Genomic DNA, 19,215 nt, shown 5'->3' on the forward strand with positions numbered 1-19,215 from the left:
AAACAAAACATAATGAACCAATTTTCAAGACGGTAAAGATCAGAACGGACGTGGAAAAATTTCATTCTTGGAAACGACTGGAAACGACTACTCAAACTCTTCTCTAGTCTCCCACGGTTATCATGGCGGACGATGTGAGCTGGTGATCGATAAAACGTGTGATGCAACAAGAGCATGAGTTGCACAAATCTGAAGAGAAGTTGCTCGGTGTCTGGAGGTGAGAATTACTTTGTGACAATTTTGTTTAAGGTACGAAGCACATGTGGACAAACTCGTGCTTCGCAGTTCTTTGTTATATAAAAGATATTCCTTTGAGACTTAAAGGCCTTTCTTACGCACCAGAATGTTAATAAGTTACGCATTTGTCTGCCAAGGTTAGTACCATGTTTAAGTAACATGTATTTGAGAACGGTGGAGTACCGTAACAATAAGTGATCGTCCACTGTTTTACAAGCCATACTAGTCAGAGTAACGAAGGATAAGTGTTATATGCAACTTTAACATTTTTAAACTTATTTGGCATCATCATCGAAAAATTGTATTTTCCCTAGCACCATTGGATCTTTCTCTGTTTTTTCCCCTTTAAATTCTTGGGTTTTCTAACCAAAGTACATTGCTGCTTGGTAAATACTGCTTTAGTGTCTTAAAGATAATTTTGTCACATCACAAGTATCATTATTCAACTTCTGTAGTATTAACAATAACTAGAGAGTAAGGTCTGCATTGAAAGAGTTCAAGATGAGATTTTATTTAAAAGGTTTGTAACCTTTTTTTTTCAAATAGCCCTTAAGTATTATCATTTCATTGACAGCTCAAATACTAGCACATAGACATGATTTGATCTTCTTGTATTGTCACGCAGTGATATAAACATTGCTATATTGTTTGCGCGAGCTACACATGGGTAGAAGCTTATGTACAAGGAAAACATTTATTGGAAAATTCACACATGTATAATTGTAAAAACATTAAACATTTAAGGTCCTCTACCTGTAAGCTGATGCACCCTAAAGAAACAGAAAGATGTTAGTGCAAAGAAACAATTGTTTCTGTCTGTGCATGAGTAAGTTTGATATTAGTATCAGAGTTCTTGCAAACCTCTAGTTGGCTTGCTTTGCTGAAGACCTTAGATTACTTGCAGGCAAAAAAAACACATACTACAGCACAAAAAGATTTATGAGGGCTAGGTTGCAGGCTTTGCATTGATCAGTGAGCAGAGTTTTAATGCAAAGGTGCAAATACAGAGGTTTTATAGAGAGTTACATGGCTGCCTAGTTTACTTGCAAGGTGACTGCCTTGGCATGCAAGGGTGTTTACCATGTATAGCTAGATCAAAATTTTCCCAACGGCTGGAACATTCATACAACCAAGCCATAAGCCTCCAATCCAAGTACCCCTCAACACTGACACTCTTAGTTCAGATTTTTGCCTGAAAATATTGAGTTGCCCAAAAAATCATTTCTGGCAACCATCCCCTTATGAAAGTTGAGAACACTGATATACTCAGTAATATATATTTGTTACAAAATGCAATTTTTCAGCTAATATGTGTGAAATGAATGGCACAAACACAATCAAGGGTCTAGGGTAGAAACTATGGAAAATTTTATTTCTAATATTTTGCTAAGTCTACTACGTACAAGGAAATGTAAGAAAAATTGGAGAAAATAACACTGCTGAAACACAAAGTGACCAGTGACCAACGTGAAAGCTACAGCTACTTTGGTCACTGTGCACACATATACAAACCTGCATGATATCTACTTCTCATTATCTTCTTCACCTAGTTACAAAGTCTTTATACAGTATTAATTTGAATAGTGTGAAATAAACTTGGAAACTTGAAAGGTAAAAGTATCATGACTTCCATAATTTTAGTGAAGAATGCATTCACCTGTATCCATGTTTCTACGAATATTCCCTTCATGGTCTTATTTTTTGATATGTGTCTATTGTCCAATTTTTTGTGTTCAAAATTCAATTCTCATCTTCCCATAGGTAAGGACTTCAACGAAGAAATTATGACATGAAAGAGTGGTACTACATATACATTAAAGTTCAGTGCTAAACGGAGTTATTTGGAAATTTAAATCAAGTGGATACCTCATTGCGGTGAATACTAAAGAAAATGAGTGCAAAGGAACACACAGTTATCCATTCCCCCCTGAGTTATTCCATAGCAGGTACAGTTGGAGGCTTGATATCAGTAATTGTGGGACACCCACTTGACACTATCAAAGTTCGTCTCCAGGCGATGGAAATTCTCGCCGAGAGGAGGAAATTTAGTGGAACATTAGATTGTATTATGCAGACTGTGAGAAAAGAAGGGGCAGTAGCTTTGTTTAAGGGTCTGACCCCACACATGGTTATGTCTGTGCCAAGCTGGAGTTTGCTGTTTTGGGGCTATGGTATGGGATTGAAACTTCAGAGCAAAGATCAAAACTTTGATAAATTGGGCTCAATTGAATTTTTCAATGCTGGCCTGTTTTCAGGTTCATTTGTAGCTGCAGTATTTGTACCTTTTTTCCATGTCAAATGTAAGCTTCAAGTGCAGCAGATTTCCAGTGAAAGCATGAAATACCGGGGTCCATTCTCTCTAGCTGTTCATATTTTAAAAACAAAAGGTGTTCAAGGGTTGTATAAAGGTCTCTCTGCAAATCTCTTAACTGCACCAGCGTCAGGGTGCTATTTTGTATCTTACGAATACTTGGTGAGAACCCTTATTCCCCCAGACACTTCACGTGATGACGTAGGGTCCCTTCCTGTGCTCTTGGCTGGGGGCATTGCTGGGACAATATGGTGGTTAGTGGCCCTTCCTGGGGATGTTTTAGCCAGCCGTATTTGGACGGCTCCTGAGGGGAAGTATCCGCGGGGAGTCCGAGATGCTTTGCGGGAGTTACTTCGTAATGAGGGTGCCTTTGCTTTGTACAAAGGGATTGTTCCCGTGCTGTTGAGGGCTGCACCTGAGAGTGCTACTTTATTTTGGGGATACGAGTTGACTCTGAAAGCCATCAATTGGATGTCAAGGGTTTTAGATACATCCTCAGAATGACCCGTCGCACTGAGGCGTTAAAACGATCACGACTAAGAGTCAGTTGCAGACCACTGAATGAGCTATCGTGGTGTTAAAGCATCAAACTGATTCTTAAGGCTAGCACTGAGGTCAGAAATGTTTAATATGACAATGTTCTAAGTGTATCGTTGGGAAATTTGAATCACATTACACAGCCGTGCTAAAAATAAGAAAAGAGGAATAATTTTTGTCTAGGACATTGCATGAGACTACGTAACTTATTTGAACTTAGAGGTTATTTTTTTATAGCGTTATGGTACATTAAAGAAGGAAGGTGAAAATTTAAAATGACTGTTCATGTCCAAAAATTTTTAAAGAACTAAGGCTAACAATAGTGTGATTCTGTAACTTATATGTGATCTGAGATTATTCTTTTTTACTATAGCGTTTCACAACAGAGGCTAGGTTACGTTAACACTGTATTGAGCACACAAAAGATAATCAGATTACATTAAACTTGGTCCTTGTAGGTAAACATCCAAGGGTATATTTATAATCGTTTGTGTTAGAATGTGCCGCTGCAAAGCAAGTTTTTTTTACAGCGCTCACGGCTCTCTAATTAAGCCAACAGAATTGTGAGTTCGGCTCTTCCTCGGTGTATAAAACCGTCGCGTTTTCGAGGGATGAATAACAAGGAACCAAGAACGCCAAAGCAAATCAGCCTAGAAAAATAATAGTGTCAAAACACTAAACTTCACAGGTTCTTACACTGAGGTAAACCCTGCTGGAACGGAGATACTTTGTTCGTGCGCTTTCTGAAATTCCAAGTAGTAAAACGCAGCTATGCGATTGCCCTTCTTTACTTTCCTTGTTGTCGATCCTCTAGTAACTCGCTCGTGCTCGTGTTAGAAATCACATTGCAAACACAGAAACGGACGCTGACCCCATCAACATCATCCTAACCCCACCCCCAGTGACAAACTTGGATCCTCTGGTAGCTTTCACTGTCACAATCTGGAAGAAAAAAAAATTGTTTGACCAGTTATCACGTCTCTCAGTTCTTAATGTTGGCATGTTAATTTGTCAAGTTGTGTTTGCAACTTCCAAGTGCAGTACACTTAGAAAAATGTAACGCAAGAATTCACATAAGGGTGCCGATGAAAGTGTTGATGTACTGCTAATGGTTCTCGTTTGTCTTTCCGCTATAATCGTTCTGTAAGTTTTAAATCACACCCTACAGCCAAACATACCTCTCTTCCCTCCTCACTTAGTATCTGATCCTTCGCCATGGTTTTGCCTTAAAACGCATCGGGTGGAAATAATATTAATCCATGCATTGTGTGGGTGTGCTAGATTCAATTGAACAAATTGAAATAATGTTCATGTTTGTAACTTACTTTGTGCTGCATTTCCATTACGGGGAGGAGCTTGACTGGGACAGGTTATATCAGACGAGATATCAGGGAACTGAAAGCATTTTTAGGATTCCTGTTGCCTTAAAAGTGATTAATTTGTACTTGTTGTTATTATTTCATATTAGAGAAGTAAGACTTGTTAATAACTTAAAGTGCATATGACACGAAATTTTATTTCTCTTGTTTCTTGTAGTTGGATATCTATAGAAAACGTTTCGAAGCCTTAAAAGTGCTGGAAAATCTAAAAATAATTTTTTTGCTTTCAAAATACGCGCAATTTGCCTTCAAATTTGTCTCGGTCATCGCGCGGCCAAAATCGCACGTGACGTCACATTGTTTACCGAGATTCTTCGAAGTCAATGGAACTTTCAGAAAAGTCAGAGTCAAAGGAATCATTAGAATCACTGGACATCTTTGCCTTTCAATGCACTATATATCTACTACGAAGTACTGCAGAATCCTCTTAGCGACAACAGACCTTCGCGGCAAAGGTACACAATGTGACGTCATGAATAACTTTGACGGCGATAATCTAGGTCCCAGTCTCCGGGACAAATTTGAATGCAAATTGCGCGTATTTTGAAAGCAAAAAAATTGCTTTTTACATTTTTCCAGCTCTTTTAAAGCTTCGAAACGTTTTCTATAGATATCCAACTACAAGAAACAAGAGAAAAAAGTTTCGTTTCATATGCACTTTAAGGCGAAAAGGGATTCGTAATTCACTACAAAGTAATTCTTAGCGAACGATCTTCGTCATATGTCTCGGTTTCCTACAAGAATTCTTACCTTAGACCGGGTTCCGCAGATTACGCGGATGCAAGGGTGCTAATGGAAAATTTAATGAGATGGTTGTGACTGGCTTCTTTCAAGAAAGTCGGCATTTTACCTACCGTTTGTAAAAAGAAAAATTTAAAAATCTCAAAAAGCGTCCGACATGATTTGACCGTTGTTATTTGAATTTAATATATTTCACAGGAATTGTTAATTTTACTTATGATTGGTCCAGGTGTTTCTTTTCTTTTTGTTATTTAAACCTTTTTTTAAAAAAAATTAGCATATATCTATTTTGTTTTTCTCTCTCTGTTGTAACCGTCTTTTTTTCGTGTGAGTAGAATAAAAGATGGAAAAGTTTGTTTTCAATGGTGTAAAAATATTAGTATTTTCAAATAAAAGTTAATAAATCAGGAAGGTGTCATAATCTCATAAATAGGAGAACCCCCTGGGGGAATATTCGCGGCAATTTCATTGCTGGCAAGCCCTAGCGAGGCAGCAACCTATTCTTTGCAACAGCGAGAAAAAGCCAAAATTTGTCGGATGCCAGGTCGGAGACATGCGCAGTCGATTGCATTTTTTATATCCAGGGTGCTTGTGATGATATCACGTAAAATGCACGTGGAAATATCGATTGATTTTGAGCAATAGCTGTGTACAGCCGTCCCGCTCTGCTAGAAATCAAGGACACGATAAACGAGGTGAGTTTTTAATATAGATGTCTTTTGATAGAGATGTCTTTTTAATATAGATGTCTGCTTGTGGAAGCATTCATCACGGTCATGAACGGTTTAGTGATGACTCTCGAGGTGGACAAGAGATATTTATGTGTTTGGCTGCTCTATTATGTGAGCAATTTTTGCCGATTCGCGAATGGAGGTGCCAAGATATCAATCAGGTCCTACTTCACGAAGATCATCTGGGTCTCTGAACCCGAGTTCTGGCATTTGTTACGTTCTTTTGTTAACTCAAAAAAAAAAATTGGGGGCTCTGTTGTTGTTTGACGAAAGCCCTTTAAAACTAAACTAGTTGGAAAAGTCGTAATTCTCTTTTAAAAAGCCACACCAACCCCAATCATACCGTCTATTTCAAATCGTATTATCAGTATTTCCTTCAAGCACTAGCTAGTGTTATTTGCATATTTGGTTTACATCAAGCACCTGACAAAATTCACACGTGGAGTTCTATGATAGTGGAAAGTCTTTTCTCGTGCATAAAAAAAATCAAAATTAGAGAGGAGTCCTTGGGCAAAGAAAAAGAAAAAAACCAGGCCCAAAGAGGAGAGAAATAGCACCATTTTGTTAGGAAAAAAAACAGTCATGGCATTTCTCTCCACGCTGGCATTCAAATTGCGAAAAAAGAAGTCGCCATCAAATCTATATTTGTCCTACCTAAAGGTTAAAAACGAAGTTTCCTTTCAATAAGCAAGTACCAGCCTTGATACTAACACATAGGCATTCGCCTCGAATCGTTTGAAATCATGAATAAACCTACCCGAGGGAACTCATTTCAGCGATAAGGGTATTCCTTAAGCTGTCTGTCGATTCGGTGTTTTGCTTTTCAGCAGTTTCTCCAGCTTTATCTTTTTTGCCGCGAGATTTTTCATTGCCAATTTTGCCCATTACTCAACTTCAACAGAGCGAGGTAAAGAAGCGTTACTGCTATGCGATACTTTTCCCGAGAAAATCTTGATTCATAGTCATTGACGCTAAGAGGTGCCGTGTTCCCATTGGTTCGCGGTTTCAGGAGGCGAGATAATCTCCTGGTGTGGCGCTAGTTGTCTACAAACCTTTAGGAGCTAAAATCTCGCATTTGATTTCGTGAGGAATACATCCACTTTGAGCGAATTCATAGGGACTGTAGATTTGACCGATTTTCGTGAAATTTCGCCAAAACATTCCAGGGATAAGGACAAACGAAAGTGTGTCAGGAAATTTTGATATTTTAAATATTTTTCACGTGGTGTTCATTTACGCAACACGTTTCGCATATTTTTCGTTACTCTAACTTTAGATACGGATATCTAGACAACCAATCAGAATATCAGAAAAGCCTGACACACTCTTGTTGATTGATCCCCTGTGAATAAGACTGTGCAGCCATTTTGCTCGCGCTGTGGGATCCGATACCCTATAAATTCAAGAGAAGGATACTCGGTCGCTTCACGCCTTGCCGGTTCCTGACACTCTCTAAATGAAAAAATCGCCTAAATCATTTTTGTCGCGAACTGCATCTACTAAGCTTTCTTTTGATGTAAACAAATACGTAAATTATTTTGTATATAAGAAGTGGTAAAGAATATTTTTATTAAATCCCCTGATGAGTGGGCAACCACGAAACAGGCTTGTCGGGATGAAAGCGTAGTCTATTTGTTTCTTTCCTCCACAAACATATACTTCGCTCTACATTAATGTATTGAGCACTGTTTTACGAATATCTACGTTCTACACTTTATATATATATATATATATATATATATATATATAACTAACTGCAGACAGTACTGTTTCGGCCTTCTGGGCCTCATCAGTGCAGTGCTAATGCTAGGATGGGGGAGAACCGAGACGGTCACCCCAAACGACCCAACCTTTGTGGTATCGTCTAAGCCATGCCAGAGTGCTCAAACTAGAGTAAACCAGCGAGCATGCGCAATTGCAACGGCAATGACTCATCCTAGATAGAGTGCTCAATTTGGATATATATACTAAATATATATATATATATATACATATACATATACATATATATACATATACATACATATATATACATATACATTTATACATATTATACATATATACATATACATATATACATATTATACATATACATATATATATATATGTATATATATAACTAACTGCAGACAGTACTGTTTCGGCCTTCTGGGCCTCATCAGTGCAGTGCTAATGCTAGGATGGGGGAGAACCGAGACGGTCACCCCAAACGACCCAACCTTTGTGGTATCGTCTAAGCCATGCCAGAGTGCTCAAACTAGAGTAAACCAGCGAGCATGCGCAATTGCAACGGCAATGACTCATCCTAGATAGAGTGCTCAATTTGGACATGAAAGCAAAGCTTTGTATGCCAAAGAGCTATATCTAACTATATATATATATATACTAAAACCCATGAAAAACGAAAGTCCTCTTTTTCTTTGCTTTTGCGCTACGCGTTTCACCACTGTTGCTGCTCTTCAGGCATAGCACATGACTTTGCTACCGGAGAACCCATCCTCGCTAATCTTTGTCTTGGTTTCCACGAGGAAACATGGCTCAATATATTTAACCATTCGACTCGCCTTCTACTTTATAGGCGTTATGTTAACGACAGCTTTTGTGTCTTCCACAATGAACAGGATGCTAGGTCATTTTTTGATTACATTAATTCACGGCACCCCAACATAAAATTCGCTTTCGGAAAAGGGAATGATGGTAAACTCTCCTTTCTCGATATATTTATCGACAACTCTTCGAATGATCGTATTTATAGATTATTTACAATTCAGATATAGATAAAATACTATAGTAGAGATAACCAAACTCATAAGATTAGTTGATTTTCGCCATTGCTGAGAAAAAGCTAGAACCAAAGCGTTTTGTTCTATACTGAAAACGGCTGAAACTACTACTGTTCCAAAGATGGTAAGAGTGACACTCGGATCGCACGGGAGGGAGGAGACGGTGCAGCTGGCAGACCAGATTATTTTTGATATTGTGTCACACTTTGAGATACAGGTGGGCGCGTCTATCCTCTAAACTGGTAATGTTGGCTTGCACAAGGGCCCGTTGATAGTGGAGGTCAGGATATACGATTCGCAGGGCCCTCTTCTGGATAGCCTCAAGCTGGTCAATGAGGAAGCAAGGAAGGTAGGTAGCCCAGACAACAGAAGAGTATTCAGAGCAAACCAGAGCGCTATAGATGGTGACAAGATCCACTGGAGGGTCCCCACTGCGCTTCAAGACCCTGAGGATGTGCAGTCGCTTGGATGCCTTGGAAACGATGTCGTTGGTGTTATCGTTCCACTTCAAGGTATTACTCAGGGTCAGACCTAGTACTCTGTTGAATGGCACAGCCTCTAGATGTAAATTATTAATGGAAAGCATTGGGGGAACAGGCTTGGTTTTGAGTGGACAAACGGTCATGATCTTGCATTTTTTGGGGTTGGGATTCATGTTGTTCTCCTGGGTCCATTATGAAATGCAGCCGATGTCGTTCTGCAGAAATGACGCTTTCCCCAAACTGGTAACCTCAGATATTGTTACATCATCGACGAACTTCCAGTGGCTCGAGCGGAGGGGGGAGTAATAGCCAGGTCATTAATCGTTATCAGAAAAAGAATTGGACCCAATTTGATGCCCTGGGGGACACCGGCATGTACGGGCATCCACCCTGAGATGGACTCCAAGAGCTTAACAGCCTGGCGGCGGCAACTGAGGAAGCTGCAAATCCAGCTGATCAACCATCTTCTATCTAACACCTGGATGGATTAGCTTGCTCACCAAGATGGTGTGGTCAACATGATCAATTGCTTTACTAAAGTCTAGAAAGCCCAAACGGAGGAACTTGCCAGGACAGTCAAGGAACGACAGCCAGTTGTGCGGCATATCCGATAGGCAGTAGGTTGTAGAAGTACCTTTAAGGCTGCCGAATTGTTGAGGATCAATATCATGTTTAACGTCGTCTATCAGCCACTCGACAAAGAAATCTTCAAGCACCTTAGAAAGCACTGGAGTAAAGGCGATAGGTCTCAAGTCCCCGTCACCTGTGACTGGTTTGACCTTTGGGACGGCTGTTAGATAAGAGAACCCCGTGTAACAATAGTATGATTCTCTAACTTATACTGTCTACGATTTGAAATCATTTATTTTACTATGGCGTTTCATAACAGAGGTTAGATGAAAATATGGAATAAATTTTTCTGTCGTTAACACTGCATTGAGGAAACAAGAGATACTCATATTTTGCGAAGTTTGCTAAAGCAACTTGGTACTTGTAAGTAATCGTTCAAGGACATTTTTATAACCGTACGTGTTCGAATGTGCCGCTACAAAGCAAGTTTTTTTCGCAGCGTGCACGGCTCACTAATTATGCCTACAGAATTATCATGTGAGCTCGGCCCGGCCTCGGTGTATAAAACTGTCGTGTTTACGATTGATGATTAACGCGGGACGCAAAAACGCGAAAACAAATAAGCCTAGAAAAATGATAGTGATAAAACACAGATAAACTTCACAGGTTCTTACACCAAAGTGAACTCTTAAAAACTGCAACTTGGGATGCAGATACTATGATAACTATTTATTTTATTCGATACCCCCCTGAAGTTCCAAGAAGTAAAACGCAGCTATTGTGGTTGCCCTTCTTTGCTTTCCATGTTGTCGATCCTCTAGTAAGTCGCTCGTGCTCGTGTTAGAAATCTTCGTGCAAATACAGCAACGGATGCTGACCCCATTAACATCATCCCAACCCCACCCCCAGTGACAAACTTAGATCCTCTGGTAGCCTTCACTGTCACAATCTGGAAGATAAAAAAGTTGTTTGACTAGTTATCGTCCCAGAATTTGGTGTTGGCATGTCAATTTCTTAAGTTGTGTTTGCAATTTCCGAGTGCAGTGCGCTAAAAAAATATATATGGGTTATTAACCAAGTGTGAGGTCAAGATGGCTGGATCTTGGCCGAGTTCTTTTTTTGCATTTTTATGGACCTCCACTTCGTCTCGGTCCATAAAAATTTGAGAAAGAACGAGGCTAATATCCAGCCATCTTGACCGAACAAGCTTGGTTAATAAAGGATTTATTACATGGCAAAAATATTTCGCTTTTCTGAATAAGAATTGGGAATGACTTGTTTACTTCGAGAGCCTGGAAAGAAAGCAACTGTGTTTGTGGCAGGACAAACTCGCGAGAGTCGTTTCTGTTTTCTTTTGACAATCTTCTGCCGCTTTTTGTGTTTCCATCGCCAAAATTTTCCAGGAATTCCGAAGTCAACGTAGTTCTAATTCTATCTCTTTTTCATGCGCGGGATTAATGCGGGCAATCCCAAGCGGGCAAGATGGGCCCGTCTTGCCCGCTCGGGTAGCCAATCAGAAAAAAGGACTCACTTCATCTTGCCCACGGGCGCTGCGAGTGATGTAATAAAACGCATTAATACACTTAACATAAGGGTGCCGATGAAAATGTTGATGTACTGCTAATGGTTCTCGTTTTTCTTTCCGCTTTAATCTTTCTGTAAGTTTTAAATCACCCCCCCCCCCCCCCACAGCCAAACGTACCTCTCTTCCCTCCTCACTTAGTATCTCATCCTTTGCTATGGTTTCATCCTAAAACACATCGGGTGGAAATAATATTAATCCATGCATTGTATGGGTGTGCTAGATTCAATTGAACAATTGAATGCTCATACTTGTAACAATAAACAAATTAAAATGAAAATATTTCTGTGTCGCTTACTTTGTGCTGCATTTCCATTAAGGAAGGCGTTTGCCTGGGACAGGTTATGTCGGACGAAATATCACAGGGAACTGAAAGCATTTTTAGAATTCCAATTGTTTTAAAAATGATTAATTTGTACTTGCTGTTATTATTTCATATTAGAGAAGTAAGACCTATTAATGACTTAAGGCGAAAAGGGAATCGTAATTCACTTATTCTTAGAGAACGACCCTCAACATATGTCTCAGTCTCCTTCAAGAATTCTTACCTCAGACCGGTACGTATATCTCAGAAATATCTAATTGAGGAAATTAGTGGTCTGAATTCCCATCCGCAGAATTATTCTAAGAGTTCCAGTCTCGGGCGTTTTACCTTATTTCAATAACAGACAATCAAAATTGTCCCCCCAAACTAGCTGCAGTAGTTCAATGCAACGCAGGTATACTTTATCTACAGTATCTTACTTGGTCGATAGTAGCAATAGTATATTCTATTGTTAAATAGATCTTCTGATGGCCCGAACGGTGAAATGAGGCTATGGGCATTAGAGTTATCCTGATCTTCGTCGTCAAATTGGAGATATTCTGAAGTCACCTACAAGAAATCAATTATAAATAATCAGTGATTTTATTACTATTTAATTTATTCGTTGCTATTTTAAAATGGGTGGCGCATAGAGACTGAACCCTGCATATAGCCCTAGTTTCAAAATGTAATTTAGGAGCCCTCTTTTCGATTGGTTGTCGTAAATCCAAATCCAAAATGATCGCTACCGCCGATCAGAGCCCACAGTAAATGTCACAAGGAGCCAATCAAAACTCTAAGCAGAAACAAGCATACTCCATGAGCGCGAAAACATGGTTGAAAAACCCGAAATTGGTTTTAGTTTCATGTATATGGCTTTTTTTTAGACCAGCCGCAAAGTGACGTAAAACAAAACTAAAACAATTCTAGATTTCTTCGACATCACGTAGTCTTCAAGGAATCTTATTTCCTTAACCTAACGAGTTGCAGGGGGTGAATAAGTGCTTGGATTTTTGTAATTGACAAGGATCTAAAAGAAACTTAACAGTGATTACCTAATCAGTCTCAGATTAGCTTAAACTCTCTCTTGTTTTCAGTCACCACGGAGTTTGCTCCGGAGGCGATATGTTTGTGTTAAGACATATTGCAAGAAAAACATCTATATGAGAAAAAAGGTGCTGTCATAGACGGAAACTTGCCTCGTGATATCTCACCCGCTGACACCTGTGTGAGCCATACGCAATCAGGTAAAATGGAGATCCATACGGCAAAACTATTGGTGTGGATTTTTTGCCTGAAGTGCTACAACAAAAATAGATTGCAGTGTTTTCTCCGTATATCCCATCTGGTAGTTCTCCTCCCATTGAATTTGGAAAATCTATATCTGTATTTTCATCGTCCCATCGAATCCAACCTAAAACCAAGACAAGAAAAATTAAGATATATGGCGGCTTTATCCGGTCTCAAGTTACCAGGCCTGAAGAACTCAGCTTTGTAAAGATATAAACCCTGAAATGTACAAAAGTGAGAGTAAAAAAGAAATACATCTGTTTATTTGCTGAAACGGAAATGTTTTCCTAGATACCGTGCCAGATAATCTGATTTAAAAAGGTATACTTTTAGCATCTTTTAGGAAATGTATTCTTTTTGCAACGGTTATAGTCATACTTGGTTATTATAACTTCAAAGATCTCATGGCCTTTTTACTTTTTTATGTCACGGTTACCTTTTGCTGTAGATGCTGATGCCGAAAACAAATCTTTAACTAGTAATGATTTTTATTTGAAAACATGCTGTAAGCTGGGTTCATTTCGCTCTAATGATTTCCGATGATGGCCCTTCATAAGGCTGACATACCCTCTTGTAAGCCGGTTGGACACGAATTTCCTTTTCTATAAATGCAATATTTTCCACTTGGCCAAGGAATCCGTTTTCCTGCTGTTTCTTTGTGAATACAGAATTCCTGTCGTATACCATGTGGTGTCACTCTTCCCGAAAAATGACTTCCGTTTGTTTTTGTGTTCGTATTTTCGACATTTTCTGAGTCTTGATATCTGAAACCTTCCAGCCACTCTTTACTAGGGCAGCCTGACTTTGGTTTAGGAAGGCCGTAGCTCCCTGATGGCCAAGTATTTTTTACTACCAAGGCAGCTAGGAAGAAAAAAAGTACTTATGTTTGGTGGTGATATGCCGACATTTCATTTGATAACTTAAAGAGATATGTAATTATGTAAATCCTTTTTTATGTAAGGAATGCATGCACGACGCGTAGATTAAGTGTTTCCAAGAGATCAGTTTATAACCTGTTGGTGTTTCGTATTGCCAAATGTCATTCTATTGCCTTGTATTGCCAATCTCAATTCAAATTCATATCAATGACCACGGGAGTTAAGTATTTATTCAGATGGAAAGCTGCAAGCCAATTCAAGAGATATTGGGTCACGGGGTTGACTTTAGTACCAAAGTGTAAGCCACACACTCGCCTTTCTTTAAGTATACTTATATAATCACTTCTCCGAACTACTGCTTTAGAGATAAATTGAATGAAAGCGTCTGGTTCAAAGCTTAAAAATGAAACCTTGCAAGGGAAGAAGAAACAAAATAGTGGAAAGGGAACTAACCACGACGCTGGTGTTGGTTTGTTCTTCGTTTTAGTTTAGGCCAAGTTCTGTTTGTCAAGCCTTGTATGGATAAAGAATCCTCTTGTACTGATAGTCCGTTAAGGTCACCACTCTGCACTAAGTTGAACAGATTGTAAACACTGCCTCTAGCTTTTGACTGATTGTTAAAAGACATCTCAAAATCTGCTGCAAGGTTTCCTCGTATTGTGGATCTTTTATTTGCCTCATGTTCCCTAGGTGTGGTACAAAAAGTCAGAATTTTTCGTTATACATAATGAAGCTCGCTCTAAAAGCCTTTGAAATAAAAGGAAAAAAAACATTTGCGATTGCGACAACGAAAGTTGCTAGGCTTTATTACAGAAAATAAAGTGGTAACTCAGGAAAAACAGTTTCTCACCTTAATTGAGTCACTCTGATGTATTCGAAGTTAGAATCATTTTTGAAAGCTTCTCCTATCTTTGTAAGGAATGAAAAAGCGTAAAAAAACCTCGTCGTTGTCGTAACTAACAAAGTACCCTTTTTTGGTTCTAAAGACAACGTTCAAATCTTTGAGTGCTGGCCGTATGGCAGAACTCACAATGAATCTGAAATTATCTCAGGTTTGCAAGGCTTAATTTATGAAGTGAATTCAAACAGAAAAGGTAATTTTGTTGTCCACAACTTACCGAATGCTCTATGTTGTTAACCATCACGTGATACTGAGAACTTCTGGGCGATGCTCGCAGATCTTTCCATCTCTGTTTGAATCTCAACGATCCGAAGTACATTTTACCTATATGTAAAAAAAGATGAATGGAAAAAAGATATCTGTACGTAATTAACTTCAATTACGATGTCTGCATAATGATACATTTTTGGAATTAAAAAAAACCTTTCGAAGCTTTCACTAACGTATTCATAATTTTACGAAAGTTGCAAGTCTCTTTATCATTAAACTTAAAAGCCCTACCCTCCTCTGTTACAGAATTGTTAAAGATCCATACCTCCCAAAACAAACAAGTTGCTTAATAGTAGTAAGAAGCCAAGCATGAAATATATCCTCATGTCCCTCAGAAAGGCGCATCATGGCGCCGGCAGGTCCTCCAGAGGAAAGAAATAACTAACGAGGGAAACAAAACGTTTGGGTTACATTTGCTGAGTATATAACATTTTAGGGACCAGTCATTATTTATCTTCTGGGGAGGGGTAGGAGAATTTTTGCTGTGTCACAAAACAATTAACTTGATCCCGCCTAAGGCTCTGTGGTATTCTAATATCCTCCCTATTTACAGTCAATCTTTTATCGTCCCCACTTTATACTCTGTTAGCGACAACTGATTCCTCCTTCAGTTCCAGCTTCCCCTCCCCCTAATAAATAGGGACCTTAAGAAACCACGACGGCGACGGCAACGAGGACGTGGAAAAACAAGAGATCTAATTGGCAGAACAATAGCTCAGCACGTGCGTTTTGAAACTTTGTACATTTCTTAGCCGTCCTATACAAAACAACAACGTGAAATCGCCCAAATTTGCGTCGTCTGCGAACCGAAACCGCGACGGCAAATTATTTTCATTTCCATTTGGAACTCAACGGCTATTTTATACGTCCTGCTGAAGTTGAGCTGTGGCGCTGTATGAGACAGTAAGCTCCTGTAGCCATTTTTGAAATTCTAACTAAGAGTAGAAATTCATTTTTTAATCGAAGTCTTCCTTGCCGTCGCCGTCGTGGTTTCTTAAAGTCCCTAATAACACTGGTCTTCTGTTTCAGAACTGACTCTGCATTTTGATACAGAGATCTTTACCTTTGGTTATCTATGGAAAGAGGTATGGCTAAAAAGGGTCAGGTGAGCATTGGGGAATATCAGTTTCTCGTTCTTCAGTGGTGAAGTACCATGTGCTGTTATATCTGGTCGACAGAAAAATGCCAATTTGGCAAACTGGGAAAGGGAAATAAATACACCTTAATGATACCAATGCCGAATACTGACCCCGTCAGGCTGTTGTGCCCTATTGTAACTTGGTCGTTTGGTAGATTGAAAAGGGATCTGATCAGAAAAGAAATAAGTTAAGTATGGAATTTTTTCTGAAATACATAAAAAAATTGGCCTGAAGCCGGTGATTATATGCTCAGCTACGTTATTGCTTTTGTAGTGAGCTTTAATGAAATTATTCTTACCATTCATTGGTAAACTATATGGTTTGGTTCTGGGATGCACTCCTGAATAGAGCTAACGAACCATGACCACAGTTACCGTAAACATATATCTCCATGGCCGAGTTAACAGAATAAATCAACGAAGTTAGATTTTAATTTTGTAACCCTAAGCTTACTATGGTGAACGACACGAGAAAACATAAGACACAAGGAAACATAAATAAGAAGAATAAATCTCTTGAAAATACAGAGCATAACATTCAAAAGTGACCCAACAGCAATAGGAATGACATTGCTGAATATTTACAACCAGGCAGACACTTAGCACCTTCAATAGGAGGTTAATTTTCGAATTTCACTTTCTTACCTTTTAAAGGGATTTGGCTATCGTCAATTCGTTGATGTTGATTCCTCAGAGCCTTTCAGTCTTGATATAGATTCACTGAACAGTCCTATCAAATAGACAAAACACACGGCATTATTGGAACTAGAGAAAGGCTAGTTCAAATGGAAGCGGTCGATACCGATATTGTTAATTATAAACGAATGTGAATTCTGTGGGTATTGCATGGTCTAATACATCCTTGGTGCTGCATTGACAAAGTCAAGCAGGTCTTTAAACAGCGGCAAACAAAAAATTTCAACAAGTTAATTTGAAGGTTCTTATTTTCGCAATCTAATCTGTTAAGTAAATTAAGTCCGAGGGTTATCTTGCACTGCTAAAGTTTTCAGTGAAATTTAGTGACAACCAAAAATTTACTGACAAACACACACACACACAAATAAGCAAAAGGGAACAAGACAAACTAATGTTGATGTAACCGCTTTGGCGCGTACTTCGCGAGAATTTAACTCAAGCGTGCTTTGTCCACTTCAAGAAAAACAACTAAGGGCGTTATCCGCAGAAAATGTTTGGTTAAAAGTACGTCAGATCTTGTAGCTTTGATTTGTCTTAGAAGAAGGGAACATGATATTTTGTTCAGGGAGAAAGCCTATCTAAAGACAGATTAGATTCGTTTACTCACCTGGCTTGTAAGCCGCTGGATACCGCTAAGACGAATTTACAACTAAACTTCTATCGTAGCGTACAAACAGGCAGGTTTGGCTGGTTATTTGAATCTTTCCCTGTTTGCTACTTGTTTGAAAACGTACATCGCTATGGAGAACTTTGATTCACGCGGTACAATTTATAAGATTACTCACAAGCACATGAAAGTCGAAGCTAGATAGTTTCTGATATAATTGGAATTAGAAAAAAACTTTTCAAAGAAAAAGAAAACCCAATCCCCTAATGCCCACGAGCCTACATACTAGCGACATAAAATTCATGTTATTCTTTCTTTTTTTTCGTGAAAGAACCTTCGATGGCCAAACACAAAATAACAGCACCACACCGGTCTACAGGAGTGAACGCAAACTGGAAGCAAAATAATTGAAATTACTAATTTCAATTGCTTAAGGTGAGGAGCCTTAAGCGACTCATGCTACCAAACATCCCACTATTAACGACAAACGCCCTTTCTACAGGTTTGAGGTTCTGTTTAAATTACGTGAAAACAAAAGAAAGATTTGATGCATTTGAAAGAAGTTTTAAACAGTTTCCTCGTGAAAAATTTACAAAGCCCATAACACTCACTAATCATAGATGCCCTGTAGTTAAACGTGAAAAAGGTAAGAATATGTCACGAGCTAAAAAAATATGTCAAGAGATAAGAAAGAAATGTGTCAATGAGACAGATGATTTTGCATTTAATCTTGAACTGTCTCCCCTAATAGCTAATGACAACCTGTGATGTGACACGATTTGGAGCTTCATTTACTCTGGAGCTTTGGAACCTCAAGTGTTTCACTCGAAAAAATTCAGCAACGTTTTTAAAGAGAATTAATCAACATATAGGTTTCCTTCCAGCATAGAGGGTCGAAAAACAACTTCACCATAAAAACTAGCAGGTGGTGCTCGTAAATTAGCCAAACTAGTCAGTATTTAATTGTTCTTTGGTGTTCTTCTGTGAAAATGTTATGCTTTAGAGATTTCTTTCCCCGCCTATCCACTCAAAAGCAAATGTTCCATCGCCAAAGCCAGTTCATTTAACGACTAGACATCAACGGGTACCAGAGTCCTTTTTTCAGGTGGCAACGTTAGTTCGCACGGTTTCTGATGGAATTTATCAGCAACCTCCTTCAGTCTCAACAATAGGAAGAAAGCAACCAGTTTCTTCAGTTTTATCGTATTCATGGAACAGAGGTCATTTGCGTTAATCAAAATAACCTGCGCAGCCAGAGAAGTTCCTTCTTCATTACAAAGAAAACCAACTTCTGTATTCTCTTGACCTTTTATGACGGAGCTTCATTCTGCTAGTGTCTGTCACTAGTACTGCCAAAACGATTGGATCCTCTTGCTACTGTTTGGTTTTTGACTGTTTTTTTTTTTTTTTTTTGGTTGAATTCAGTTGTCACAAACGAATAAGATTGTGAGAAATCTTGTTAAAGGGGTTGATACTTCACAGCACTCAGATGACGTTACATATTAAATGGTACTGGCTTAAAATGTTTCACGTTTGAGCCAATTAGATTACTGGAATAGAGTTATATTATAGACAAGAAGAAATTCTATGTTAACGGCAATAAGTTGAATTTCGAATAAAAAAAAAGGGAAAACAGAGTGATGACACACAAAGGCCTGCTGCCATCGATGACATCATTCCCTAAAAGTGACCAAGTTAAGATCACAGGCTGTCAGAAAGGGCGAGTAGATGAAAATGTTTGAGGTTAACAAAAACAAATATAACGATGATATAGAGGA

At 38.8% G+C, this 19,215-nt stretch overlaps 1 protein-coding gene and 1 pseudogene across 5 annotated transcripts; one reads left to right on the plus strand and one right to left on the minus strand.

Annotated features, from left to right (window-relative positions):
- Window positions 1-96: 96 nt before the first annotated feature.
- Window positions 97-3,548, plus strand: LOC111340105 (mitochondrial carnitine/acylcarnitine carrier protein pseudogene; annotated as a pseudogene). Of its 2 annotated transcripts, none has more exons than XR_015992191.1 (2): window positions 97-217; window positions 1,999-3,548. The product of XR_015992191.1 is annotated as a mitochondrial carnitine/acylcarnitine carrier protein pseudogene, transcript variant X1 (transcript). The 2 variants fall into 2 exon arrangements; XR_015992192.1 differs by lacking the exon at window positions 97-217 and adding an exon at window positions 236-374.
- A 6,489-nt stretch (window positions 3,549-10,037) lies between these two features.
- Window positions 10,038-17,712, minus strand: LOC111340098 (uncharacterized). 3 transcript variants are annotated; one of them, XM_088735008.1, is made up of 13 exons: window positions 17,438-17,712; window positions 16,780-16,864; window positions 16,246-16,302; window positions 15,262-15,377; window positions 14,944-15,050; window positions 14,676-14,734; window positions 14,279-14,511; window positions 13,515-13,808; window positions 12,857-13,071; window positions 12,098-12,227; window positions 11,652-11,722; window positions 11,474-11,521; window positions 10,038-10,720 (listed from the first exon to the last, which is right to left on the minus strand). In XM_088735008.1, the coding sequence occupies exons 4-13, from the start codon at window positions 15,320-15,322 to the stop codon at window positions 10,589-10,591; spliced, it is 1,350 nt and encodes a 449-aa protein (XP_088591134.1). In that variant the 5' UTR covers window positions 15,323-15,377; window positions 16,246-16,302; window positions 16,780-16,864; window positions 17,438-17,712; the 3' UTR covers window positions 10,038-10,588. The 3 variants fall into 3 exon arrangements, with proteins under 3 accessions (XP_088591134.1, XP_088591131.1, XP_088591138.1); XM_088735005.1 differs by lacking the exon at window positions 17,438-17,712 and having other exon boundaries at window positions 16,780-16,952; XM_088735012.1 differs by lacking the exons at window positions 16,246-16,302; window positions 17,438-17,712 and having other exon boundaries at window positions 16,780-16,952.
- Between the last annotated feature and the right edge of the window lie 1,503 nt (window positions 17,713-19,215).

The sequence above is a fragment of the Stylophora pistillata genome, chromosome 1, assembly GCF_964205215.1.
Source record: "Stylophora pistillata chromosome 1, jaStyPist1.2, whole genome shotgun sequence".
Taxonomy (NCBI): domain Eukaryota; kingdom Metazoa; phylum Cnidaria; class Anthozoa; order Scleractinia; family Pocilloporidae; genus Stylophora; species Stylophora pistillata.

Coding starts and splice junctions, on each gene's coding strand:
- LOC111340098 (XM_088735008.1), bottom strand. CDS start 15,322: ATGAGGATATATTTCATGCTTGGCTTCTTACTACTATTAAGCAACTTG. Junction 14,735..14,943: donor TTAACAACATAGAGCATTCG/GTAAGTTGTGGA, acceptor TTCCTTACAAAG/ATAGGAGAAGCTTTCAAAAA. Junction 12,228..12,856: donor AGCGGGTGAGATATCACGAG/GCAAGTTTCCGT, acceptor GATTTCTTGTAG/GTGACTTCAGAATATCTCCA.